The following is a 27,160-nucleotide window of genomic DNA, read 5'->3' on the forward strand; positions in this document are numbered from 1 at the left end:
TGAATTATGGTTTTAAAATCTGTTCGTTGATGATGAAGGTGGATACAAATGTGGTGGTGTCTAAATATATTTTTAATGACTTTAAAAAGTAATTATCAACACTTCTGCAATCGTGCTAAAACACTTAACAAAAGTAAAACAAATATACATGGATAAATTTTTTTTATAGCTTAAGCATTCCCTATTGAAACGCAGTTTTATTCCGAAACTAGTTTTCATGTATGCTAATTCTTCCGCTTACTTTCTCTTAATTTAAATGCACCTGGTGATGTCAGCAGTAGTCAATTGTCAATACACTACCAATGGTTTCCAATTACGAGTATATAGCATTTTGGAGCAAGACATTATTATTTTAGATAAAGGATGCAATTGATGTTTTTTGAAATCGATTTTATTTAGCGTATTCTATAGATTTTGTTTATATATATAGTTTTATATGCATGTAGTTTTGGATCTGCTTTTATTAACTAGTCATAGAACTCAAATTCCGGGTGGGCGAGCTGCGTAGAAGCTGGTTCAATGTGTCGCGATAAGCGACGGGCATGTGCGCGGGTGTAGATGTATCTGATCGATCTGATAACATCAGATCCATACGCACCTGCTAGGTACAACATTTTGGATGTGTTACTAATAATATAGGTGAATCGGAGACGATTGTATTTATGGCTGTAGGTACATAGATTGAAACAAATGAACTAAACTAGACTAACCATACGGACAGAGATAACTATTAAAACTTAAATACGATTCTGCGCTGGTAAATGTATCTTTGTGGGTGTGTATAAGTATATCATCGGTCTTAGGACTACGCTTACTTCTAGATTACATGTAGCTTGTGGATGGGCACTCAATGTACAACAAAAATATGCTCTATATTTCAAGGATACAATGGAAGAGTTGTGAACTTCTTGGGTCGCCTGTCATACAAAAAATCGCAACGGAATGTTCCAAAAACTAGTTTATAAAGCAATGTGCCCTTGAATTACTATCATAAACGAAGGGCGAATCTACTATTCTAGCAACTCCATTGAAAAGTACAGATAATCTTAGAAACATATTAGGTTAAATGAGTATAACGATGATGGAGCTGCATGACAAATGTCGCACCACAAGGAAATGGTGGTGAAACGACAAAAAAATACAATATTCTTAGGCTAAAACACAAGAAATAGATGGGAAACAAATCATATTCAATAATTCACTGGTAAATACAAATGTAACAATGTTTGTGAAACGAAAAGTCTACGGATTGAATAGAACCTTAATGGCGAGAAACATGGGTCACATAATAGAAACTAGTGCAACGAGAATGGTTTGCGTTCTGAGACTCACATCACAGCTGCTCCACATTGGATTGATGAAAGAGGGCAGGATCACTGGCTAGAACAGACTAGATGGTGATGTCGCCATAATCTTGCGACCACTTCTCGTACGAGTTGAGGCTCTGTGGTGCCACCGAGCGCCTAATGCGCTTAAGCGAACTGTGAAAGTCCTGCTCTGTGATCGCACGCATTGCACTGATGTCCAGACACTTCACTTGCTCAACATTCAACTCTCGTATGGGTTCCAAAGCGGCGTCTTTGGCCAGGGCCGTTAGGTCGGAGCCCGAGTATCCGTCCGTGATTTTTGCCAGGCGTCGCAGCGCCTCGGTATCCAACGGACTGCCTTGCTTCTGCAGCAGTCGATTGAGGAGCAGCTCGCGGGTCTGCTCGTCGGGCAGTGAGACATAAACGCGTTTTGTAAACCGACGCAGGGCGGCCTCGTCCAATTCCTGCGGCCGATTGGTGGCGGCCAGCACCACGATCCTATCTCCGTCTGGATTTCCAGGCAGCCCATCGAACTCTACCAGAAACTCGGTCTTCAGGCGACGCGATGCTTCATGTTCACTGCTGCTTCGCTCCGAGAGCAACGAGTCCACCTCGTCGATGAAAATAATGGACGGCTGCATGTGACGGGCCACGGCGAAAAGTGCCCTCACCAGTTTCTCGCCATCCCCCACGTACTTGCTGGTCAGCGAGGCAGCCGAAATGTTCAGGAAGGTTGCACTACACTCAGTAGCCACGGCGCGGGCCAGCAGGGTCTTGCCATTTCCGGGTGGACCAAACAGCAATAAACCCTTGGCCGGTGCGCGAAGTCCTAAAACGGAAGAAGGAATGGTTATGGTGACGATTCCTGGTCGCAGAATAATCAACTCACCCGTAAAAAGTTCCGGTCGGACGGAGGGTAGAATTACCATTTCCTGAAGAGCCTGCTTGGCCACATCCTGACCGGCAATGTCAGTCCACTCTACTTTGGCCCCACCCTCGACGATCTCGTCGAGTATAAGCTGCACTAGCTTCTGCTCCACTCCTTTCACACTCACCACCGGAGTGCTGGCGCCACTGCCACTGGGTCCGTTGTTGTTTATGGGAGTCCGCGAACGCTGGGGCGGCGTATTACGCCCCGAAGACTGTAAGATGCGACATCAGAGTAATTAGTATTTTAATTACTATATAAGTATTTGCCAAATGTGAAGCATCTCGATGCAATATAAGCATTTACAAATTTGGTTTACTTATCAGATACTCACAAATTGGCGCCGAACGGCGGGAGGCGTTGCAGCCGTCTTGGCTGGTTGCCTTTGGACTGCGCCCACAGATGTTTTGGAGCCAAGGTTGCGCGGCAGCGTTTGTGATTTGTTGGCCACGGCCAAGTTGACGGGGCGTTTGGATCCTATTGTTAGTTTTCGGCCAGATGCTGTGAAAGAAATAAGAACAATCAGAGATGGGTAATCTTGAAGAATGTACCATTTTTAAGTTACAATTTGGCCAATCGAAATAAAAAATTGTAAGAAAATCAAGTGCCAAGTGAGGTGATAGGGATAGACTGATCGATCTGCTTTTGGTCGCTTTGCGCTGGCGTGTGAGGATCTTGTTGGGTGCGCGTTAGCTGGTGAGGGACTTACCAGTGGGTTGGGCACTGGTGGTGGCCTTGGGCCCGTAGCCACTGCTGCGCACCCTTAGCTTCATGGGTTCGTTGGTCATTCCCGCCAGCATGGGTTCCCTGGTCTTCTGCGGCTTGCTTGGCGCCTGTACTTTCGGCTTCTCCTTTAAGGAGAGACGCTGCATTTGCAAATCCTGCTCACGTAGAGCTGCGCGCCGGATGAACACGTGCATATGGACAAAACGGAGGGGACAACAAAAAAAGCGGGATAACGTGCAAAATGAAATAAACAAAAAATGAGGTAAACAAAAACTATGTTTTAGGGGTATAGGTAATATGACCAGTCACTCACCTAGAAAATGGAGACGATCCCGCGCCATCGAAAGGTTTGTCTGCATCTTGTCATGCAGGCGCTGAGCCCGATCCCACACATCACCACGTCCACTCCAGCAATCGACAGCTATGCCATCCTCCAGCTCCTTGATACCCTTCCGGTAGAGCTCAATGGCCAGCTCTTTGTGACCTGGAAAAATATGATAACATTATTTTCTGCTTATTTTATTGTTATTTATGATCAAGACTTTTTTTGAAATTATCTTTAAATAATGTGTGCATCGCCAAGCTATCTCGCTTTCCTCTAATAAATAATTTGTCCCAGAATATACGCTTGTAAAAATCATGTTTGGAGGACTACCACTCAATAAATGTCCATCAAGGCAGACAACCCCTTCTCCTGCTGACATTTGGGGCATCCATTGTGCGCGCGTTCTGGCTTATTGATTCTCACACTCGACAGACAACAAAAGCGGCCAGCGGGCGATGACTCATTGAGCATTGAGCACTCGAACTCGAACTGGAGCTGCCACCCCCGTCGCCGTCACTCACCTTCGTTCTCCTCATCAATTTTGAGCGCCTTGGAGATGTACTCGAAGGCGCGTCGATGGTGATGCTTCTGCTTGGCCAGCAAGGGATCGCCGGGACCAGGGGAATACCCTCCTCCCGGACGATTTGCGGCCATCTCCAATGGTTGAATGGGTCTGAAACGCTGGGGCTGATTGGATAACTGCTGCTCCTGTCCGTCGCCTTCGCGGCTTAGCTCCGAAGGATGGTTCAAAGACTGCTGTTGCTCCTTGGAGGAATTCTGCACCACGATTTCAATATTACAGTCGCGTCGATGCGGGCGGTAAATCACCTTTGTGCTCGCACCGTAAAGGTAGCGAAAAATACAAAACAGCTGATAAATCAGCGAGCGCAGAACGTTGAAAAGAAAGATAATGGGGAACGAGACGACGTAGAGGTTCTGCTTGTGCACAGAGGACGAGTAGCCGCCGTACGTATGATGGTGGCCACTGCGTGGGGAGCACGTAGTGGGGGTCAGGTCATCTGTGGTGGTGGTGTCGTCGTCGCCGTCGGGTGAGCTGCCCGGACTACGGCGATTCGATGAGGAGCCTCCACCGGCGGCAGATGAACCGCCGGCGACAACGGCAGCAACGTTTGAGGCGCTCGACGAGCGGTGAGTGGACTGGCGACCACCGACGCCTCCGCCGGATGAGCCTGCCCCGCTGCTGGACTTTATTGGTGACTTGGTGCTGCTGCTGCTGGCGCTGGAGGAGGACGACTGGTTTTTAGTGCGTACCATCGATATCGATTCCGCGCTGTCTGCGCGTCCAGCACTCCGGCCCCCCGCTCTCCTTGCCCTAGCTCCGTGAAAGTTGCACGGGGAAGTTATCCTTTAAGCCAAATTGGTTGGCTGTGGCACGCGTTGGTATCGATGCCGCATAAAAAACAAACAAATCTCGAATATTATTGTTGTACGTCGTTCAAGCTAGTGCTCATTTTGCTGATATCCGAGAGTACTGATTTTTCACCGCAGTTACAACTCTCCCGACGTTGAAAATTGAAGCTAAGCTCTGGAGTCCCAGCCAGTGCTGCCCAACTATCGATTACCAAATCTAGCGGACATAGTTATGAAGCCAGAAAAATAACCAATTTCAAAGTTTAAATGGTGGGATGTAACGGATAAAATATAAGTAGGGAGATTTCTTCGAAGTGCACTATGGAGTCATTTGTAAATGAAAATTAGTTTGATTTATTGTCTTGCTTACCATTTTCTCCTACCTTATATAAATTTCTTTAACTCAAGTCTTGTTGTGTCCCTAACACCATCCTTAACGGTTAGCTGCTTCAACGAAAAAAACGCTAGCTGGGCATCTTCTAGAGATCCAGCTGTCAATAAAATTGCCAGACAGTTCGGATTCGTTGTTTTTAGATGGCAAAACTAAACTTAGTTGATCCATTTTAAAGAACTGAAAGAAAACACATTTAAGATTTGTTAAATTCCCAGAATTTAAACACAATTGCCAGAAAATTGGGAAAAATCATCGCTTTGTTTTGCGGTCGCCCAGTGTGGCAGCCCTGGCAGCTGGGTTGCGATATATCGACCTTGATACACCAACTGCCATCCCCATCACTCTCTGAGTTGTTTTTTTTTTGCGTCTTTGCATAACAAAATCTTAGAATTTCGGCCAAAACGCCAGCGATCTCTGACCAGAAGATCACGAGAACAGGAGCGGCACAACTCATTTGGAGAGCAGTCGGAATGGGACAGTACACGGCGTCGCAGCGCAAGAATGTAAGGATCCTGCTCGTGGGCGACGCCGGGGTGGGTAAGACGTCGCTCATTTTGTCTCTGGTCAGCGAGGAGTATCCGGAGGAAGTGCCTCCTCGGGCCGAGGAGATCACCATTCCGGCGAACGTGACGCCCGAGCAGGTGCCCACCAGCATAGTTGACTTCTCGACCGTGGAGCAGTCGGAGGATGCTCTGGCCGCCGAAATTAACAAGGCGCACGTGGTGTGCATAGTGTACGCCGTGGACGATGATGACACATTGGATCGGATCACCTCCCATTGGCTGCCGCTTGTCCGGGCCAAATGCAACCCCTCCCTGGACGGCGATGGTGATGCCGAAGCGGAGGCGGAAGGAGATATACAACGGGAACCCATTCGCAAGCCAATCGTTCTGGTGGGTAACAAGATAGACCTCATCGAGTATTCCACCATGGACAGCGTGCTGGCCATCATGGAAGACTACCCTGAGATTGAGAGCTGCGTGGAGTGCTCTGCCAAGACGCTGCACAACATCTCCGAGATGTTTTACTACGCCCAGAAGGCTGTGCTGCACCCGACTTCGCCCCTGTATATGATGGAAGAACAGGAGGTAAGTGCTTACAGAGTGGATCATAGGTCGGAGCTTTATCATTGTGCGGTTTGGCGATAAGTAATCACAAATAAGCTTGTACTCTTCTAATAAAACTCCTCATTTTCAGCTCACATCCGCCTGCAAGAAGTCGCTGGTGCGCATCTTTAAGATCTGCGACATTGACGGGGACAATCTGTTGAATGACTACGAGCTGAATTTATTCCAGCGACGCTGTTTCAACACTCCCCTCCAGCCGCAAATCCTTGATGAGGTGAAGGCCGTAATACAGAAAAATGTGCCCGATGGCATATACAACGATGCGGTCACCCTGAAGGGCTTCCTCTTCTTACACTGCCTCTTTATTCAACGGGGGAGGAACGAGACGACCTGGGCGGTGTTACGGCGCTTTGGCTACAACGACCATTTGGAGATGTGCCAGGAGTATCTTAGACCACCCTTGAAAATACCGCCTGGCAGCAGCACAGAACTCTCCCACCGTGGTCAGCAGTTCCTGATTGCTGTGTTTGAGCGCTATGATCGCGATGGCGACGGAGCCTTATCACCTGAGGAGCACAAGATGCTCTTCAGCACATGTCCAGCAGCACCTTGGTCCTACTCTACCGACATTCGCAAGTCCTGCCCGATCAACGAGACTACCGGATGGGTGACACTGCACGGGTGGCTCTGTCGGTGGACACTGATGACGCTGATCGATGTGGTCAAAACAATGGAGTATCTGGCCTATTTGGGCTTTAATGTACATGAAAACGACAGTCAGTTGGCGGCGATTCACGTAACTCGAGAGCGCCGCATCGATTTGGCCAAGCGCCAAAGCAGTAGGTCCGTTTACAAGTGTCATGTGATTGGACCGAAGGGATCAGGGAAGACTGGAATGTGCAGGGGATTTCTAGTGGAGGATATGCACAAACTAATCGGAAAGGAGTTTAAAACGAATGTGGTTCATTGCATCAACTCAGTGCAAGTGTATGGTCAGGAAAAGCACCTCATCCTGCGCGACATCGATGTAAGGCACGCCCTCGATCCCCTCCAGCCACAGGAAGTCAATTGCGATGTTGCCTGCCTGGTCTACGACTCATCGAATCCCCGTTCCTTTGAGTATGTGGCCCGCATCTACATCAAGTATTATGCGGAGAGCAAGATTCCAGTGATGATAGTCGGCACCAAGTCCGACATGGATGAGCGTCGGCAGGACTACCTAATGCAGCCGTCGGAATTCTGTGACAAGTACAAGCTGCTGCCTCCGCATCTCTTCAGCCTGAAAACCAACAAAAAAGAACTGTATACCAAGCTGGCCACCATGGCAGCGTTTCCGTGAGTACACCTTTTGTAATCCACAGTTGGGAGCTTCTTTTGTAAGCTAATACGGCTAGCCAAATGCAGTGAAATACTTTTTAAAGCACTTCATGTTACGTTGGTTCATAAACCAACCCTAAAACGTATTTCACTTTATAGTAGTTTTAACATTCTAGTCTAACATTCGGGATTAATGGTTACTTATCTTATTATCTTCTCTTCTACCCTTTTTTTGTGTGATGGTTGGTGTCTGTTTTCTGTGTTGTTTGATGTTTGTACACGTCGACGGCTTCGCGGATATGCAGTCGCTTCCAGGCCGCCTGGATACTGTTCTACAAGCACAGGTTGGTACAGCTGTGGGAGTCGGCGTAAGTGTTACCATTTAAACTGAACTTGTTACTAATGTAAGCCTTATATTTGTTGTTTCATCTGCCACGGTGCCCGTATTACTTCCTTGGGGCGCACAGATTCCCATCCATAACCGCTTGATTAATGTGGTGTGCGGCTGCTTCCCGTAGTTCTTAATTTTATCGTTACGATACCTTTTAAAATCCTGCCTCTGGTTTATCCATTCTAATTCGATTCTTTTTTCTCACAAGCAGCCACCTGAGGCAATTCGGCCTGATGACGGAGGACCCCAAGCTGTGGTGGAAGGCTGGACTGGGAGTGGCCGCAGCTACCATGCTGGGATTTATAGTGCTGAAAACGTTAAGTGCTGCCGGAGCCCACTCACGCTAGAGGAACCCACTAGGCTAAGGGGCGGGCTTAACACACAATTACCACAAGCACGTTAATGTTTGACAAATTCATGTAACTTATTAATTATTTACTTGCTTGGTACTGTAAATCCAAAATTTATTGTTACGAAAACTAAAGCGAACAATGAAAGGGACACATGCCGATGCTCTCATTCCTGACTTGTAAATACACTCGCCAAGTTCACTCGCAGGAATTGGGCTAAGGCAGTGGTCAGTGGAGCACATTGCGTACGTTGCATTTCTATTCGTATATTAACATACTTAAACCATGTACTCTCTGATAAGTCATATAAGCTATTGTTACCAGCATAATCGAGTAACGAAACAACCAATATCGTGCATAGCTGATAGTGATATGTACACGTACTGCGTTCTATATAAACCAATATATACTACATCTAGAGAATCGCCGGGTTCGGTGATATCGCACTTCTGTAAATACGCGCAAAGCCCCTAGTATGAGCAATAAACCTATCTATATGTGTGGATTTACATATAGCAATATTTAATGGCATTCGATGTTTTAGTCTTTTTATTATCCCAAAGGGACAACTTCATTTTATTGTGCATGATGCATTTGGCTAGTAATCGCCTCAATCATTATTAGATGTACCACCATTTCGGTTTGTAAAAGCTTTAATAATAATTTACCTTACTATAATTGAGTCTGTACACGACTCTGGCTTGTCGATGTCTAAACTCAACAGCAAATACTACTTTAATCCTACTTTTGTATTCCATTGATGGCCGCCGCATTGGCAGAAGCAGGCGACATGCAGTTACCATCTGGATATCGCTTCTGGAACTGCGTAATAAGCTCCGGATCCACCAGTCGTATGCCATCCAGTTGGTTTCCCAGGGTTATCCAGTTCGGTTGGATGTTGTGTGGACGCCCGAAAAGCTCGATCTTGCGGGTGCCCGGGCTAAGACGTTCGATAATTCCATAAATCTCATCCGGCTTGTGAGAGGTGGCCCGCACCTCCGCCACAATCACATCGCAATCGAGACCTCGGTTCAGGTTTGTGGGATTTCCCTTCATGCCGACCAAGCAGTGCTCCTTACCGTGGTTTAGCCAGTGACCAGTGCGTCCAGTGCGAATAATCCGCTGCAGTTGGTTGGTCTTTACCCAGATGAGTTCGTCCACTCGCTCATAGCCCCACAGCTTCAGGCAGTCACGGCCAAGTTCCATGGCGCGTCCTGTGACCCACAGAAAGATCAAGCCGTCATCCTGAAGGGCCGGCACGCCCAGGGCTCTCATTTCATCGTCCGACATTGTGCCGTAGGGCAGTTCCATGTGGATATCCCAGGGAGGATCGGCCATCACCACAGCAAACTTTCCCAGCACCGTCATGTCCAAGAAGCGCAGGTCGCATTGAATCCATTGCGGCGGATATAGCGTGCAACTGGAGTCCACGCTGCGCTTGAGGCTCAATTTGGTTTTCACATCCGTTGGCTTGTTTGTGTTTATATGCGGCAGGGTGTCCACCTCATAGTGCACGTACTTGCAGGTGGCCATGTGAAAGCAGGTGTTTAGGAAGCTGCAGTCCCCCAGAGATTCGTCCGTGTGAGCCTGGATGATCTTCTTGAAATGCAGTTTGGTGCACTTGTCTGTTGTTTCACTGCCGGATGTATCACTGCCATCGGTGGATTCCTGCGACTCGGCCTCGCAATTGTTTATAGCTTCCACGATGATTTCTCCATCTTCCGCTGCAGTTTCTGTCTTAGGTACCTTCCCGGTAACGCTTTCGCCCGCATCAACATCCGTGCGAAGCTCCTTCTCGTCTCTTCGTTCTTGTTTCTTCTTGGCCGCCATCTCGGCGGTGGCTTGTTGAGCCTTCAGGCACTCGACTTTTGTGCCGTGGGAACAAAACTCCATGACCTGCGCTCCGCCATGGGACTTAAACTTCTCAGCCACGGATCGCTCTTTGGCCGTGGGCTTGGTTAGCAGCTCAAGAATCTCCTCGCCCACCTGCTTACTCTGCTTTTCGCGGGTGGAAGGCATGGACAGCAGCATCATAATGTCGTCCGGAGCATCCAGGCTTGTGGACTCTTTCCGTACTGCACTGGTGTCCAGTTTTATTGTCTTCTCCTGCGGCTGATCACCATCCTCAACTTCCACTGCGAAATCAACAACAAATTATTTGTCTAACAATGAGCGTAGTAATTTAAGTGGAAATATTTACACTTCCTCTTGGCCTCCTCCTCCTTTTGCTGGCACGTATCGTTGGTGTCCTCCAGGATTTCCTTTAGCTCCTTGGGCTGCACAGAGATGATTTCACAGCCGGCCTCTGTGCCGATGGTCACGTTCCGGATCACAATGGCTCCCTGGTTGGCCAGTTTTCCTAAAATAAAGTTCACCATCTCCAGGCTGCTGCCGGCAATCTTTTCCACCACCTGCGTGGAGACAATGGGCAGCGCCAGGGAGCAGGAACTGAGGGCCTGCAGCACCTCCTTCTGTACCTCCAGGTCAGCCTCAACTACAAATGCAGAAATATATTCGTTTTTGTGGCTCCAACTTGTTGCCATTGCCGGTGCTCACCAAGTTCCTTTTTGGGATTCGTCAGATCCTCCTGAATGTCCGAAAGGATCTCGATGCGCTCCTTCTTGCGCTTTTCCAGCTTCTCGCGAAGCGTGTTCCGCTTTGTCTTAAGCGATTTTATGTCCCACGCATCTGCCATTGTTTATAAATTGCTGCCGGCCTATGGTAAACAAAGTTTTTTTTTTTTACAAAGGGTGGCAATGTGACCGTGTTAGCAGTGCAGGTAAACACGTTACATTAAAATACTGAACTAAGGTAATCTATATTAGACATTTTACGTAAGGGAATTTAAATTCTCGTGTCCACCCTCCTAAGAACTATAAAGTACTGTTGGAAGTAGGGTAGCATTCAAAATTTAAATTCAAATACTTTAAAAGTAAAAACATAGTTGTCCCTAAAATATTTTTGAATCCTATTTTTATGATTTATTGTAACGCCCCATTGTGTATTTATTGATTGGTATATATGGTTTTTCTTGTTCCGCCCAGTTGATATTTTCAAGGAATCCGCTCTGGTCACACTGCTCCGCTCCCCATCGCAAAAAGCGGAAGCTGCGACATCGCTGCTCCGCAACAATTTGCCCTATAAAACGTGCCGAAATTCATAAATATTTGATGAAAACCGCTGCAATCGTAAATAATAACCAAATCAGTTTCATCTGTGATCGAATCGCGATAAAAACGCGCGCGAGTGCCGGAGAGAAAGAGAGCGACTGCCGCCGTTTGCCTGCTCCCCGAAATTCATAGCGTTTTCTTTTTTGTTTATGCGCGCAAGAGAGAGCAAAGCATAAAGTGCGCGCACACACACACCTACACGCGCGTACACAGAAGTGGGGATTTGCGAAAATCTAGTCAATGTGTGTGTGTGCGCATAGCATTTGCACACATTGTTATTGTTGGGGCGAGACACAGAGAGGGCGACAGAAAGAGAGAGAGAGGAGAGAGCTAGAGCGAGAGAGTGAGGCAGCTGAACTGGGACCAGATTTATAACGCGACATTCGCACTTTTACTCTGGAGCATGACGGTTCTTTCGCGGCACTTTCGACGCGTTCCAAAGCTGCAGCCCAAGCAGCAGCAGCTTCCGAGTTCGTTCCGAATCCAAATCCGATTCCGATTCCGATTGCTAGTCGCCAGCAGCCGAAGAGGAGGAGCTGTCTAATCCGCAACAGATTCGCAGCGCGTACATACATATTGATTCAGTGCGAGTGCAGTTGCAGCGCGCGTCCCATCACAACAACAAGAAAGAAAGAACGAAAGGCAGAAGAAGAACACACCCCCACCAACCATCCCTCGTTTTTCACTGTGTATACTACAGCTTTTTGCTTCTTTTTTTTAAGGCGGCGGCACGCCCTTCCCCAACGTGCGTGTGTGTCCGTGCGTGTGTGTGAGTTCGTATGTATGTATTGGCGGGCTTACCCAGAAAATCGACAAAAAACTTTCGAAATATTGAATTGTGAAAACTATCAGAAAATCAGAAAAATTATGTGCCTGGTCGACATATATTCCCCAGTTTGCATAGAAATAATGTGCAACCCAAGTACATAAACAGTTTAGAACACAACTCGTGTACACGAAAAAAATACATTTCGACGAGAACCAGCAAAGAAACAACATGAAGATGGTCGATAAGTCGTCCAAGTTGGTGGATAAATTCGCCGTAATCAGCGGCACCGGCGGCAGCGGAACCGGAGGCGGTCCGCTCAATCTGCAAGGCAGCGGAGGAGGCGGTGGCTCCGGCGGCGGAGGAGGAGTCTCTGGTGGCATCTCCGGCACGGCCGGCTTGTCCGCCGGAGGAGGCATGACCACTGGTCAGAAACCGGTGCCCATGAAGCTATTTGCCGCCTGGGAAGTGGACCGAACGCCGCCCAATTGCATCCCAAGGTGAGTGTAAACAAATTTCACTCATGTACATACGAAATGTGACGTAGTGACAGTAGAAACCAACTAGGTTGCCAATTTGTTTTGTTTGTTTTATTTTGCTTTGTGAAAAAAAACACAAAAATGCCAACTGAGGTAACAAGAGTGGTAACTGTTATTTAACTACTTGGCGGCCTTCAGTATGTAAACCAAATATATTTCCCATAGCTATACATTGTATACATATAAATAACTGAAAAAAACATAAACTATTGGTATTTTCGGCTTGTTTAAACTACCTATTAACAAAAATATACCCTATCATTACTGAAGAGCCAAAATACTGAACTTAAAGGTTATACATATCTGATAAAAAGATAATACAAATCAGCAGTTTGTTTACGGCTTATTGTTGATTTTCTGCCAATTTGGTTTCGTGCCGGGGTTTCCGTTCGATTGGGTTTTGTTTTGTTCCTATTTTTAGTTAACAAAGGCAACAACTGCGCTAACTGTTATTTAACAGGTATTGTTGCTGCCGCTGGCAGCGCTGATTTTTATTCATTCGCCTCGGTTCAAGAAATTGTAAAAGTATTTAAGTGCAATATGTAAGAGATTGACTTTAGGCAATTAATCGATTTTATTTTTTCACTTGCTAAGCAAGCAAATTTCCTGGAATACATAAATAAAAAAGCTTCACGATTTTGACACCTCTAACCAAAAATGTAGTAAAATACAATGTTGAAATATTCGGCCATGATAGTAAATCTGACCGCAAATAAATCCCAACCTAACCCACTAATAAGTTAGCGATAAGATGGCAGCCGGGAAATTAAAATGAAATAATGAAGGAAGCAACTTGTAATTTTACTAACATAAGATCAAGGGGATATTTACAATCAGTGTCAGACTGCATGACATCGTAGTCCAGTAGTATTGTGAAATTTGAAATATATATTATATTATGACCCCTGCCAGTGGTGTATAAATTATAAAATTTATAATTTCGCAATCTCTGTTGATAACGCTTCTATCTCTGAATGGCGATCCGCAAATAAACCCGTTTGTTTTGAGGCATTGTTTTGCTTGCTTTCTTTCATTCCACACGTCTGCTGCCATGCCTTTGGCCCAGTAACCCCGAACCCAAAATGAGTAATGCCCCATCTCATCTGGCTGCTATTCTGTGGGCTGCTTCTGCTCCGGCTGATAAGAATTAGCGGCTCATTTGCATGCGGATGAGTCAGACTTGGTCCAAATTGGCTCAGATGTTGACTCTGGACAAAGATTAATCTACAATTGGGACAAGACACCTTACTGCGCAGCGCAAATTAGAAAATAAGCCAAGGCAAGGCTCACTTTTTTGGCCGAGTTTAATCGCTTTTGTGTATTTTAAGAGATCTCATTGCGATAAACTGGTCAAGTAGACTGGCATTAAAATCGAAATAGCCAAAGGCCCTGAACGCTTCCACTTCCAAAGAAAGTTTAAGCAAGTGAACAGTAAAAAATGTTTGTAAGGCAAGTTGTCAATCTATGAAATACATGTAAACAAGATGCATATGCTTTGGATATTTCGTTTGTGAAGTGATATACAACTTCGATGTTATTTCTCGCTGTGCAGAAGGACCATCAGGCGGTTGGAAAGTATTTTCTAAATATTTGATGGCCAAGGCCAAATGGGCTCCTCTCGCCTTCTTTTGGCACCTCACACCACATTTGGTGGCTCTTTTTTGTCTGTTCGAAAGGTCATAAACCGCTGATGCTGCCGCTGTTTTATCTTCGGGATACATTTTGAGTTTGGGTTTGAGTTTTCCGTCTTTGTTTTGCTTTGTTTGTTTATAATTATGCGCCCGCTTGGCTGGCTTATAATTAGAAACTGAAGCTAAGCAAGCAAATTGGATATTTTTCAGTCACCAACTTTGAACTTTTCGTCCAAAAGGCGCAGAAGAGGGTGAAACTTTCACCAGGGCCCAAAAAAGCCAGTAAAGATGGCATATTTTCCAGTTGGCTAATTAAAAATGTCATTCTGGCTAATTGCAGCTGAAAGTAAATGTAATTTGTAGTTATGCCACTGCACCATGTGTCGTCACATTTCCTATTTCCCTGTTTTCCCTCCGACTGCGCAAATTGTATCTTTATGTTGATTTTATCTACGGCCGAATGCGGCACGTAGAGCATATCCAGACTTTGATTAGGGCTCACGCGGCATTAGCGCTAGTTTTCCTTGTGGTCGCCAGTCGTACGTGACCCGTCTGATCCGACCCAGCCGATGGCTGATTCATCCGGCTCCGCTTGACCCGTCAGAGCAATCAAATTCAAATCAAATCAGAAAAGGGAATAAAGAGGGCAAACACACTCACACTGGCACACTCATCCACTTGGTGGCAATGTCAGGGTTTGAAATGCATTCAAGTTCGAGGCGTAGCAAATTATCCTTGGCAAAGTTTGCTGTGTATCTCGTTTTAATTTGCCTGATTTGTCTGAGGGTTGCGGAAAAGTTGTGTGCCAATGCAGAAATACAGAAATTGCCACACTGTTAATTTACTTTCATGGACTATACGGGTGAATGAAACTTTTTCCATTCTGATTAACTGTGCCGCGGAGGGGGAAGGGGAATGACAATATCCTTATCTTCGGTTGTACGAAGCAAATTACTTAATATTATCATAAAACTAGAGGGGTTTGCACCCCATTAATTGGATTGGTTCTTAAAGAATTTCTTTGTTTTACTTTTGTAATTGGAATTCTTTTCCAAATGTGAACTTTCTACGACTTTTCTTTGGAACTTTCTAAGAACCATTTAGATATCACTCAAATTCTTATCCAAGAATCTTACGAATATGTGAAATTTACTGAAAGTAATTGGAACTCTATGCAGGCTACATTTCATTAGGGATCCACTCGTTTATCTTTATTAACATACCATATTATTTGGAGTGCCCTTATCAGCAGGACACTTTTTAGGAAACATTTTCGAAACTGTTTGCCTGCCTTATCGGTAGAAAACAAATCATAAATTTGAGTGGCACTAATCCTTCGTGGCGCTTATCTAAAGTTGTTTTTGCTTGCAGGTTTGGTTGTTTTATTGGTTACCTGAAAATGGAATTGCATTTCAGGCATTTACAAATCATTTATTTGGCTGCCGTCGGCGTACGCAATAAAAATGCACTTGGGATAGGTTCGGTTAATTTGATGTTTTCGTGTTGCTTGTGTTATTTGTTATTTGCGGTTCGCTTCGATTTATTTTTACACCAGGAAATTTCATGTTTTTCATGTTCGCAAGGAAGTGGAACACGTCGGTTGATGGATTGATCGATGTTATTGGCTCCATTATGCGACGCTTTCTGCCTTTTCCCATTTGTATTGTTTTTGTTTTTTTGCCCAGATCTAATTGTATTTTAAGTGTCGAGCTCTTTGTTTATAAATAAATGTGAAATGGCTTTGCGGTATTTCGATTTCTGATAAACATTCAGGAATGTTTTCCTCATCGTTTTCGTGTAATTTATAAACTGCGCCAATGTTTTTACTACAAATTAATTTAAAGCCAACCAAAATAGCCGAAGAGATGCGACCAAAGTTGTCAGTGACATATTTCCCAGGTCCAATTTGTATCTCTGCCTGCCGATCGAGCCAGCTGTTAAAGGTGCGGTGTGTCGCGGGGTCTTGTATCTGTATCTATAAGTAGAATTTATAGCGCGACAAGCGACAGCAGTTGGCTGAATTTTTGTTGTTTTTTCGCTGTAGCGCGTGTTTGCCAACGAAAAGTTAGCCTTGAACTTTTTTTTTTCTCATCTGCTGCTCTGTCGTTCTTTTATTTTGCACGAACCCAAACAATATCTAGAGCATCATCGTCACAGCATCACATGTATCATTTCGTGTGTATCCGTATCTGAGCAGCTGTACCTGCATCTGCATCTACATTGGTGTCTGTGTTTGACAAATTGAATTCTTTTCCGTTGGCTATTTCCCTGCATTCACTGGCAATATTTTTTATCTTTATTGTTTATGCCGAAATATTATGTCAACGAAATGGTTCGCTCTTTGTTCGAATAGAATTCGATTGCTCACCTCGGCGATATCCTCTAGCAGATATCCTCTAGTTAGTTAAGATTTTAATTCAGACATTTGTCAAAGAGATACATTATAGAGATACATTATAATAACAATTTAGTTTACCTTGCTGTGTTATATCTTATATTGGCTATATAACAACTACATTGTGTATACCCCAGTTGTTCCTAATTTTTCCAGGGTATACCAATTTATGCTGATAGCTTTTCGAATTGATTCTGGGTGCAATTTTAATGGGATTTACTTTATTACGGTATCAGTGCTGCTGGCGCTGCTGCTGCTGTTGCTGCTTTTGCTGCTGTTGCTGCTGTTGCTTTTCCGCTGTCCCAACGCCATCTGTGCATCATCGAGATTACCGGCGACGAGTCAGCAGCTGTGCTTTTGGCCATGACCGATGATTCAGGTCTTCGGGTGTGGGGCACGCGGGTGTGGAGGTGTGTCATTGTGGGAGTTTAGTGCTTACTGTGGGCGGGGAACCACCTCAGCAATCAGTTTGCTACGATAGAGAAATAAGAAACAGAAATACATGAATACATGAAAAAAGATAAGAGTAGGGAAAAGAAAGTGGTTAAGCACTCGAGTTTATTAACTGTTTTGTTGCGGCTAGACCGAAATTGAACCGAAAACCTAAACTAAAACCCAAACCAATCGATTTCCTGTTGCGTTTGCCGCGCTCTGACCCAAATTCCTCCAAACGAATTTTCCCCTTGGGTGATGTAGAGAGCCCCCTTCAGAGACCAGAAGCCGGGCCTCGACCCAAATTCTCTAGTGCAACCCGAGGAGGCGGGGAGATCCCAGATGCCCTCCCCTGCATCTGATGGCGGTGTTGGTGGTGGCGGTGGCATTCTCCTCTAAGCGCATTAACCGCGATCCCGAGCCAAGTCGAGTGTCGAGTTGAGTTGCGTTGAGCTGGTGGCGTGTTAATGCCCACAGCTGGCAAATCTCCTGGTCATTAGGGTCGATGGAAAAGTGCAGCAGGAAAGTCAATTAAATTCGATGCATGGCAGCATCAACCAGCAGCCGAGCGTTGGGAATGTGTGTGTGACCAAGTCAGGTGGGGATTAAGCACAGTTTTTCACATTGTGGTTAGTTTCTCCTTACAGAGTCGTTAGATTCCAATCAATTATCCAGGTCTCCATAGCGTTGGAGTACTCCAGCCATTGAATATTCCTACAGTACTTGCCATCATATCGAACTTTAAGATCTAGAAACTAAAAGTCAGGTCGTCAATCAAAGTGTTTTATATCCATTCCCAATCAGTTGCAAGCCCGAATCCAAACAATGCAAAATTCATTTCCTCGACAACAAAGAGCGAGTGCTGTTGTTTTTGCTGTGCCAGCCATCCTGTCCTGTCCAGCTTTTCCCGAGCGTTGACTCATCCAGTGTGTTGGTCGAACTGCTTCTGCCTGCACTGGATTTTCCATTTTCCATTTCCCTCTACGTTTTTGTTTGCACTCGCGTCCAAGGCGAAGGCGAAGGTGCTGGCATGGAAGCGGCGTGGAAACTTGGAGTACCACGACATTGTCCAGGCATGTCAACGTCAAGTTTGTTGACTCGCCCGGCAACCTGCGCCCAAGTGGAGTTTTGCAGCCACACCAACAACGACCGTATCACCGCAAACAGCGGCAACACGAACGGGTGCAGCAACAACAACAGCCACAGTACAACAACGCCAAAGACGGCAGCAACTGCAATAACAGCCGCAAACAACGTGCAAGTTGGCGAAAACTTCCGCTCCCCCAAGTTCCAAGTTCCAGGTTCCATGCTGGCCAAAAGCAGACAGGCCAAACGAGCTACGGATGTCAGCTGCATAAATCGTTCGCCTCCAGACCCCCAGTTGTACCTTCACCCCGCCTGCCATCTTGTGCTCCATGTGCTCCGGTACAGGCAAATCTCCTCAAGAAGATTCCTAACTTTGCACGTCCAATACCTAAAAGCGGAGTGGATCGATTTCCTACTTTTGTGCTTATGTTGAATTGGTAACTGAAGCTGGAATTTCCTAACATAATAAATATATTCTTCAAATTGAACATTTTTTAGGCTATTAAGTTGCATATGCTCGATTTTGTTGAAAGGAATTGGAGACCATTACTATTGATCATTCTTCAGAAAGGAAGTTGTGTATATGGAAGCTGTACTGTATGCACTAGCACCCAGCTGTAGATAGTGCCTCCCATCGAAAGCTGTTCATAAAAGTGCAATTTATTAGCATACAAAGTACGTCGTCTAGAAAGGCAGAAAGGCTAAGAGCAGAGCCAGGCGTTGGCGGGGCAGGTTTTGGGCACCGAGAGAATGAAAACATTGAAAGATGCTCAACCTGGAGTGGTTTCCTCCGTTGGCCATGAAATGGTGGCCATGTTAGGGAGATTTGTGTGCGGTTCCCAGCCTTTGTTTCCATGCATTATAAGCTGTTGACCCAGCATTTCATTTTGGCTTTAACCGGGCCACCAGATACATACAGATGTGGCATTACCGAGAGATTTAGAAGATATTGTAAACTGGAATCTAATGGGGTCTACAAAGCTCCATACAAGAGGGAACAGGATGTAATCTAATCTAACCAAATGTAAAACAATTGATGGGCTGTGATAGTGTAATCTTTTAGATAAAAAAGGGGTTGTTTAATTATTTAGCAAATCCTTAACGCTATAGATACAAGTCCAGTGAAAATATCGATCGCATATTATGTAACATAACTGGTGCATTATCATACAGAATAAGTAGTTTACCAAAACATGATTATTAATTGACTTTTATTATGCCTTCTTCATCTGGATGATGCTGATAATTTGAAAGATTTTCAAACACCCATCACACATACGATTGTGTTAATGAACAAAATAATATATCAAATGCATAATAATGCTTTGCTAGTTTTTAGATAGTGATGTAAAAGAGTTGAGCCAACAAAAATATAATGGAGTGTTGGCAGTGACACACCCATTCACTTACTATCCAACAATATGGGCTACATCTAACCGCATCAAATGGCTGATAAAGCCATCACGTTGGACTCCATAAAATAATGTATGTGACGGCTTATCGAGCACCGGCAGCAAATCGGTCCTCAATTAACCCATTAACGACCCTTCTCTATGCGGTAATCCCATTCCGACTCACCTTTGTATTACGTATGCGTATGATCGGATGTTGGCCAAAGTTGTTAGCCCAAAGGGGAATGGCATAAATAAGATAGAGATAAAATGCAAATACAAAACACATTGATTAAGCCGAAAGTGTGAATCGATTCGATAGCGGTGAGGTGAGGTGAGGGTCGGCCATCCGAAGATCTCCGGCCAATCTCTGCTCGAAATTGGATTTATCTAGTTGTTTGGTCTCGTGCCGGCAAACTGCAAAAGTGATTATCGTGTGACTCACTGGAAGAAAGCCGCAATTCGAAAGTGAAAGGTTTCATTATATCTATTTTCGGGTTTCTTTCGCCAAATGTTCGTTGCCAAAAAAAAACATAAGTTGCAAAGACTTTTCAACGATTTGCAGCCACTTTTGCGACAATTATGGAATTGGAGCGACCTGACCGGACTGGCTGAGTATTTAAGTGGCTGAGTGTTTTTTGGGGGAAAAAGAGCTCGCTTGACACGAATTCCGGCAGATGATACTCATATTCCCATTAATAAATACGAGGAAAGTAGTTTATAGTTTGCGTATTAACATATAAACTTTGCCAATGTTGAACTTTAACTAAAAGGAGACCGGGCCAGCGGTCTCAGAGTAGCAAGCAGCCGAGTGGCAGCTTCACAGCGAGTCACTTGACACAGTTTGTGGTTGAGCCGCAGGGTTGCGGGTGGTTTTTGGGGGATTGGTGGGGTTTGGTGGGGCTTGGGAGGTCGGTGGTTGCGGTTGCGACTTCTGCTCGAGCTTAATTCCTACGTAGGAGCTGAGCAACTTTTGGCTTTTGACTTGGCCCGTACTTGACAACAAAGTATTTAAACCGATTTGTGTAATCTTCTTCCGTTAACGAGGAATTATAATTGAAAGTCGAAATACTTTGCGAGCCCTTTGTTTGTGCAGACTGTTTTCACCATGTTTGTAAGCACTTTAAAGCAAGAAGTTTATCTTTTAAAAGTTTCTCTCCCTGTTTATCCTTGACTGCCTAAACCTGTTATTGATAATTTGATACTATTCTGAGCTAGTATTACAACTTTCAGCTTTTCCAGATTTTAGATTGGAATAGCTTACATTTTCATTTAAACTGAGTCATCAACTGGGTAATTCCCATTTTTCTGGCTCTTGAATCCCCATGATTTAGACTCTAAGGAATGTCGGAAAATTTCAACCTACTTATACTTATCTGGCCTTTGGCAATTAAAAAATTGAATATATCTGAGGAATTCTTCATTTTGTGGGTGCGTGATATAAACAAAAGGCTTTCATTGTTTATATCTTGTGGCATTATGCCTACATATAGTTTGTTGCCTGTGTATCTATCCCACATTTATTCTCGAAAGTAAACAAGCGCAGAGTATTCATAAGTCCGAGCACGCTCTAACAGATCATAATTTTAATTTTATGGATATACAGTGCGTTTCCGTCGAAACGAACCGTATTCTGTTATCAATAGAATTTATACTGTTTATACTGTAGGTTGAATAGATATAGCTTTGATGGGTTTTCTAAAAATATATCAGTTTTTACTTAATGGCGAAAATAAAATGTCATTCAACTCAAATATCTATTATAAGATAGAAATAAAATTAATTGGCTGGATAACTCTATTTGGGAACCCACTCTAAAACATTCTCCTAATTTAATTGAAATAGATAACGCATTCACAAGCAATCGCAACGTGATTATCCAATTTCCCAGAAAGGAATTCTGTGTTTGCTGTTGTAACACTCGCACTGCACACTGTAAACTAAAATGTTGGCCAGAAAAATGCAATTAAAATGAGAAATGGGCGACCAAACAAGTTGGGAGGTGCTGCCGTTGTTGGCCTCCACATCCTGCTGGGTTTTCGGACCACACGCAGCGTCCAATTTGGATTTATTGGGGGCAAGGAGTAGAAACACTTCCTTTCTTGCCCAGCCAGATAGTGTCGGTTGCTGGTTAATTTTATTGAATTGCCTTACACTCTCCAGCGGCGAACACTTTAAGTTTCTCGATTCTGGGTGCGCCAGGCTATTAGCTCAACGTGGTGTCGTTCGCTTTTTTGTTGACTCTTGAAAAATGTCGTTTAAATCGCTTTCGGCCCTCTTGTGCTCTTGTGTTCACCTCCACCTTGTCCATTCTCCTGGGTATAAATGCCAGTTTCTTTGCTTTGGTTTTGGTTTTGGTTTTGATTTTCAGAGGGCGGAACAAGCTAAAGACATTTCACATTTATTTATATCACATAAAACTGGGCGTTTCAAAAATAAAACAATTTGCGTCAGTCTAGTGTGGTTTAATTTATTACACATTTGGGTTTATTATAAAATTTGTCCTGAATATTTATGAACTGTTGCGGTGCTTCTTGACACACTTTATCAGATGTGCAGATGTGGTAATATTTACGTATTTTGATAATAGCTTCTTCTGATGAATGAACAACGAAAGAGAATAATTTTTATTTCGAACCCTCTTGAGGATTCTGAAACGACGGCGAGTGCTTTTGATGGATTCGATCGGCTTATGGCATCAATACCTTACGCAATCAATCGAATGGCATTGGCAAATTGCGTTTCTAACCATGAAGTCGAAGCCAATCTGAAGCCGCAGAAATGCTCAATGGCAGGGAAAGGCGGGGAAATAAAGGGGAAAATTGAGAAAAATCGAGTTGTGGCCGAGACTGAGCGGGTCATATGATATATGGGTCATTAACGAATTGTGCGACGACATGGAATATGTGGAAAATGTTCGAATAATAAAAACAATAAATAATAAGGGGAATGTGTCACACGATTGCTCGTTAAACTCGAGTTTAGACGGCGGCGTTCGCTCAATTGGAACAATAGCTCGCAAAAATATTAAATAAATATTTAAAACTTATAGCTTTTGAAAAAGACTCTTATTTTAAGCACTGACTCATTTGGCGATCGGTAGTCACACATGCGGTGAAGTGGGAGCTCATCAACCCACACACACTGCTTATATGGATGGTGTTATATATGTCAGCTAATTACCTCATAAAGGCCACGTCATAACCTCACCAATTAATTCTCAAGTGCAAACACCCAAAAAATAAAAAAGTGAAGATACTGGGGATTTGTGAAATTGTCAGGTCGAGCAAATTATATTGCTTGCATATTATGTTGCTATAAAGCTGGGAGAAACTGCAGGAAATCTCGAGTTTATTATGAACTTCCTTATGGCTGCACTAAAAGCAAAAATGCAACAGAAAGCAGCAAACTTAGTGAAGCTGAAAATTGTTTATTGCACATATTGTGGTTTTCAATTAAGTGCTGCAATGTCTGGGAATTGAAAGTATCTCAAGCAAATCATGTACATTTTTATGATGAGAGAATTTACAATCAGTTTTTAAACCATGTTAAGCCTTAACGCATTGCTACTTTAAGTGAGCGTGAATTAAATTGGTTTATAAATAATGTTTGAATTTGACTTTTCTTAAGGGGTAGCATCACAACGGCATTAGCCTTTAATGAATTGTGATTTGTTTGCGCACTTGAGCGCTAAATAATGCCTATATTGCTGACCTATCCTAGGTCACTTACAATCGCGTTGTGCCGGCCATTTTCCTCAATTTTCCACCGTTTAAAGGCGCGGGGCCAAGTGCTAACCACACCACACCACATCACCCAACCCAACCCCTTGGGGCAAAACTCATGAATGATTCAGGTGTTAAGAGTGGAAAAACGAAAAAGGTGTGAAAATAATTACGTACCGCTTTTAGACACATCGATTGCATTCCTCGCCGCTGAAACTCAATCGATGTTTACAATATTTATAATAAGAACGAAGAAAGCGATTCCGGCTGCGGCTGCGGGCACTTAAACTATTTTTATTTTTTCCATTTTTTATGGTACCTCAATAATTGATAGACCATAAGTGTCGTGTCATATTCGATCTATGACTGCGGAGTGAATGAACCGGAGTAACCTTTCCAGCTGGCCTGCAGCACTTTTCCCACATGGGTTAAGGTTTGGGGTGGTGCATTTGGTGGGCGGGCGTTGAGTTGAGCAGCTGAGCCACACCCACTTTGGCCATATGACGTTGGCCTTGTGTTGTTGTTGATGTGGTTGTTTTAGTAACTTTGGAGAACGCGAACGTAAAGTGCCATTTAGTTGATAATTGTGGCAAATTACCAACGCTAGTTACATCGATTTTCATACCCTCCTAATGGGTCGGTTAACTACGGTTAACGGATGGGGTTACTGAACTCTCGCTTCTGGAAAGCATTTGCTGTCATATTACTTTTAATGGGCTAGTGTGCTAAGATTTTTACACATTAAGCACGAAACTATTTCAGTGCAGATGCTACCTTCCTATAAAATAGTACGTGTTTGTCATTTTCTAAACATTTTTTGTACTATATTTTGGGTAGAGTATTGTTCGTCTGTATAGCAAAATTGCACACATTCGGTTATTAGAATTTGAATGGCAATCTCTGTGGCTGCGTCTCTGGCTGTGTCCCCGAAAAACATTCCCCATTTAACATTCCGAATTCAATTGCAGCTCGTCTTTGGTTGCCATTGTTTGGGGGCTCCATCCGTTTCCGGGCATTGTCTCGTCCGTCGGTCTGCCACTTTGTCATTTTGGCTGTCAGTCCGTCAGCCAGTCAGTCAGGGCCTGCGTGATTCTCGCATAAATTAACTAAGCACCCCGATCGAACCCCACTGGTTGCCTCTGGTGTTGTGGCAAGTAGTTGGCATGCATAAGTAAGGCTCACACTCCGGAAAACTTCGGATGGCAACGCATTCGGCATGCAGTTGATCAATAATGCAATGACCCAAGCCAGCGACAGACGGGCGCCAAGTAATGCCTAGGCTGGAAACTTTCTGAGCCCTCTAATTAAACGCCCCCCAGAAGCCCCTACCCCCGCCTGCCCCATCGTCCTGCCTCTTACTTCTGTGTGGCGCCACCCACACATCGGTTCTAACCGGTTTGGCAGTATCGTGCCTTTAATTCATTTAACCAGTGGCTCTAAACTAAAACCAGACCCAGCGCGTCCGTGACTCATGCTTACAATCCTTGCTGAAACTCAAGCAAACGGCTCCCAAGCGAAATGGAAATGCAAAAAAATATAAAAAGAAAGGACAACGAATAAAACACGCTTAAATGAAACCGTAAAAGTTGCCCATAAGTCGCGACAAAATGACATAAACAAGCTTAACTAATGGGCGGTCGTAGATGAGTTCGAGTTTTGGCAATACCCTGGAGCCTTTGGGTGTGTTTTTCTGGGGAATCCCCAATTAATCATCATGTAAAAGATACAGGTTTAGCAGAGCTAAAAAAAACATGACTTTTGTTTTCTTAGAATATATGATGTAATTTCTTGCACCTTGAAGTGACTATTTTACACATGCATCACTCATACGCCGTGTGTCACTCGTAGGTATAACTCATTCGACCCGTGGCCCCATACTGGTTTACCCACTTGTGGTTATAATCGTACGGCAGCGATTTGCTGATTTGACGAGCTCTTTCGCAGCTTGACATCTTGTCAGTGAATGCGTCCTTGGAACGGGGCGACTATCCAGCCAGGTCTCGCTTTGTCTCCGGCTCGATCCGTATGGTGGTCAAGTCAAGTCTTTGTTGTCTACGAAAGCCAGGCACTTGTCGTCGCAGCAGGAAATGCAAAGTGCAATTTGCATACGGCTCTCTGGCGGCAGTTGAGCCATCCACGAGTCGCCCCCGCCGGTTGATTATCATTGTGAATCATATGTGCGCACATCATCCCGTCATCCCATCATCCCATCATACCAGGTCCATTCACACGGACAGTAACTGGTCGCACGCGAATCTACGGATAAGTTAGCGGCGGAAACAAAACTGCAAATTAACATGTTAACAAAATAGCCAGTTACAGTCGGTCTTTCTGTCTGTTTTGCCCATCTGTCCGTTTGTCCGCCAGTTTGTCCGTTTGGTCGTGGGGTGTTAACAGCCGCCCCACGGCAACTCGCAACTTACAACAGCTAATCAACGAGAAAGCAAAAATGGAAATGGAAAATAGCTCAGTGAGCTAAATGGAGGATGAGCGAGGGTGATGAACGCGATCACGCAACCTGGGGCAACGTTTTTGCGCCCAGTGTCGTTTTATTACCGGAATTGTTGTCAAAGGTGCTAGTTACGGATCACATCACACAATCTGTAGCACTCGCTATGTGCTATGTGATTATATTACTCATTTCTCATGAATCGTTTTGATGCTTTACAACAGAATTATGTCATGGTTGCAAAAAGTAAAGCATGAATGGTTTTTAGTAAAATTGTAGCTTTATTTTGTGAGTTTTTTTTATAAATTAGTGGGACAATGAGCAGCGCCATTCATCAACATAAATTCACATTTATGCGGACACACTCGAAAATGTCAAGCAAAATATTTAGCCTTTATTGAGACTCTGGACCGACGGAGATCAGTGCGATGTGATGCCCTCTCTTTCTTCGTCTGGAATCTTGCGCCAGTGACACAGTTTCCGTCTCTCTCTCCTGTCTATCTCTGTCTTGCTTCCACACTCTTCACTTTGATTGCGGCGATTTGTGGACTCAATTTGTTTTTATGTAGCATTTTCATTTCGCTCATTTCCCCCCTCTGTTATTTTATTTTTGCACTAATCAGTTTCAATTTCCATTTTTTCATATTTTATTTGTGCCATAAAAAGTGGGTGTAGGGGGTGCTGTGGCTTATCAAGTACACGCCCGCTATCGCACTCTATTTATATACCTATGTATAGTCGATGATTAAGTAATTAATACCACGACGCTTGTCGAGTGCTTAACCGGGTAATTGGTCTGATTTCCAATTAAGTGAACTTATTACGGTTTTTTTTGTGCCTTTCTGAGGCCCCAGACAGTAGTTTGCTCTATAGAAGACTGGCTTATCCCCATGGATCAGCCAATCAATCCCCTAGGCCATAATTCATATTCATGTCCGTTGTCCGCTACCTCAATTGGTCATTTATCAAAGCTCCTGCCCAACAAAGAAAACATTGTTTGCGACTTGGGTACGATGAACTGGAAAGAAAAGATTGGATAGTCGGGGATGAGGGGACGCGGAGTACTCAGGGAGATAAAGACGCGAATAAAGGCAACAAAAATATGTAAGAAAATGCTTTCCGGCAGCATTCGACGTGTGTCATTCATGGGCGCAGTACAAAACAGAAAAGAAAAGGCTGATGAAAAAACGCCATGACAATCAAAACACTAAGAAAATAATGGTCAAAAACGTAATGCCAAAATTGTGTACGAGCCAAAAGTAAAACTCACAGAAGCCACAAGTTTAAGCCTGACAACGAAGCGTTGTTTGCTTTAAAAACTCGACCAGTCAATGACATTGGCCAGACGAAAACAAATATCAAATGCAATACAGCTAAATAAACCCAAATGAAAAGCAAAA

At 44.3% G+C, this 27,160-nt stretch overlaps 4 protein-coding genes across 11 annotated transcripts in view; 2 read left to right on the forward strand and 2 right to left on the reverse strand.

The window, feature by feature from the left end:
• Window positions 1–373: 373 nt before the first annotated feature.
• Window positions 374–4,871, reverse strand: LOC6555002 (spastin). 2 transcript variants are annotated; one of them, XM_001982021.3, is made up of 6 exons: window positions 3,808–4,871; window positions 3,275–3,445; window positions 2,945–3,130; window positions 2,570–2,736; window positions 2,197–2,449; window positions 374–2,136 (listed from the first exon to the last, which is right to left on the reverse strand). In XM_001982021.3, the coding sequence occupies exons 1-6, from the start codon at window positions 4,559–4,561 to the stop codon at window positions 1,391–1,393; spliced, it is 2,277 nt and encodes a 758-aa protein (XP_001982057.1). In that variant the 5' UTR covers window positions 4,562–4,871; the 3' UTR covers window positions 374–1,390. The 2 variants fall into 2 exon arrangements, with proteins under 2 accessions (XP_001982057.1, XP_015008890.1); XM_015153404.2 differs by lacking the exon at window positions 2,945–3,130.
• Window positions 4,872–5,320: 449 nt separating this feature from the next.
• Window positions 5,321–8,707, forward strand: LOC6555003 (mitochondrial Rho GTPase). 4 transcript variants are annotated; one of them, XM_001982022.3, is made up of 4 exons: window positions 5,321–6,139; window positions 6,249–7,453; window positions 7,741–7,803; window positions 8,038–8,707. In XM_001982022.3, exons 1-4 carry the CDS (start codon window positions 5,522–5,524, stop codon window positions 8,171–8,173), a joined length of 2,022 nt encoding a protein of 673 aa, XP_001982058.1. In that variant the 5' UTR covers window positions 5,321–5,521; the 3' UTR covers window positions 8,174–8,707. The 4 variants fall into 4 exon arrangements, with proteins under 4 accessions (XP_001982058.1, XP_015009304.1, XP_026836606.1 ...); XM_015153818.2 differs by having other exon boundaries at window positions 7,741–7,779; XM_026980805.1 differs by lacking the exon at window positions 8,038–8,707 and adding an exon at window positions 7,903–7,949 and having other exon boundaries at window positions 5,322–6,139; window positions 7,741–7,779.
• Window positions 8,708–8,714: 7 nt separating this feature from the next.
• LOC6555004 (N6-adenosine-methyltransferase MT-A70-like protein) lies at window positions 8,715–10,969 on the reverse strand. The gene is made up of 3 exons (XM_001982023.3): window positions 10,733–10,969; window positions 10,377–10,670; window positions 8,715–10,311 (listed from the first exon to the last, which is right to left on the reverse strand). The coding sequence occupies exons 1-3, from the start codon at window positions 10,869–10,871 to the stop codon at window positions 8,918–8,920; spliced, it is 1,827 nt and encodes a 608-aa protein (XP_001982059.1). The 5' UTR covers window positions 10,872–10,969; the 3' UTR covers window positions 8,715–8,917.
• Window positions 10,970–11,191: 222 nt separating this feature from the next.
• The window catches only part of LOC6555005 (phosphofurin acidic cluster sorting protein 2), a 33,483-nt gene continuing 17,514 nt past the window's right edge, over window positions 11,192–27,160 (forward strand). For 2 of the 4 annotated variants that reach the window (XM_015153819.2, XM_015153820.2), the window contains exons 1-2: window positions 11,192–11,364; window positions 12,069–12,612. In XM_015153819.2, the coding sequence (XP_015009305.1) occupies window positions 12,344–12,612 (269 nt within the window). In that variant the 5' untranslated portion in view covers window positions 11,192–11,364; window positions 12,069–12,343. Of the gene's footprint in view, window positions 12,613–27,160 lie in introns of all 4 variants that reach the window. The other 2 variants (XM_026975980.1, XM_026975981.1) reach the window with 1 other exon arrangement.

This window comes from Drosophila erecta, unplaced genomic scaffold (genome assembly GCF_003286155.1).
Source record: "Drosophila erecta strain 14021-0224.00,06,07 unplaced genomic scaffold, DereRS2 tig00000000-arrow-pilon, whole genome shotgun sequence".
Taxonomy (NCBI): Eukaryota; Metazoa; Arthropoda; class Insecta; order Diptera; family Drosophilidae; genus Drosophila; species Drosophila erecta.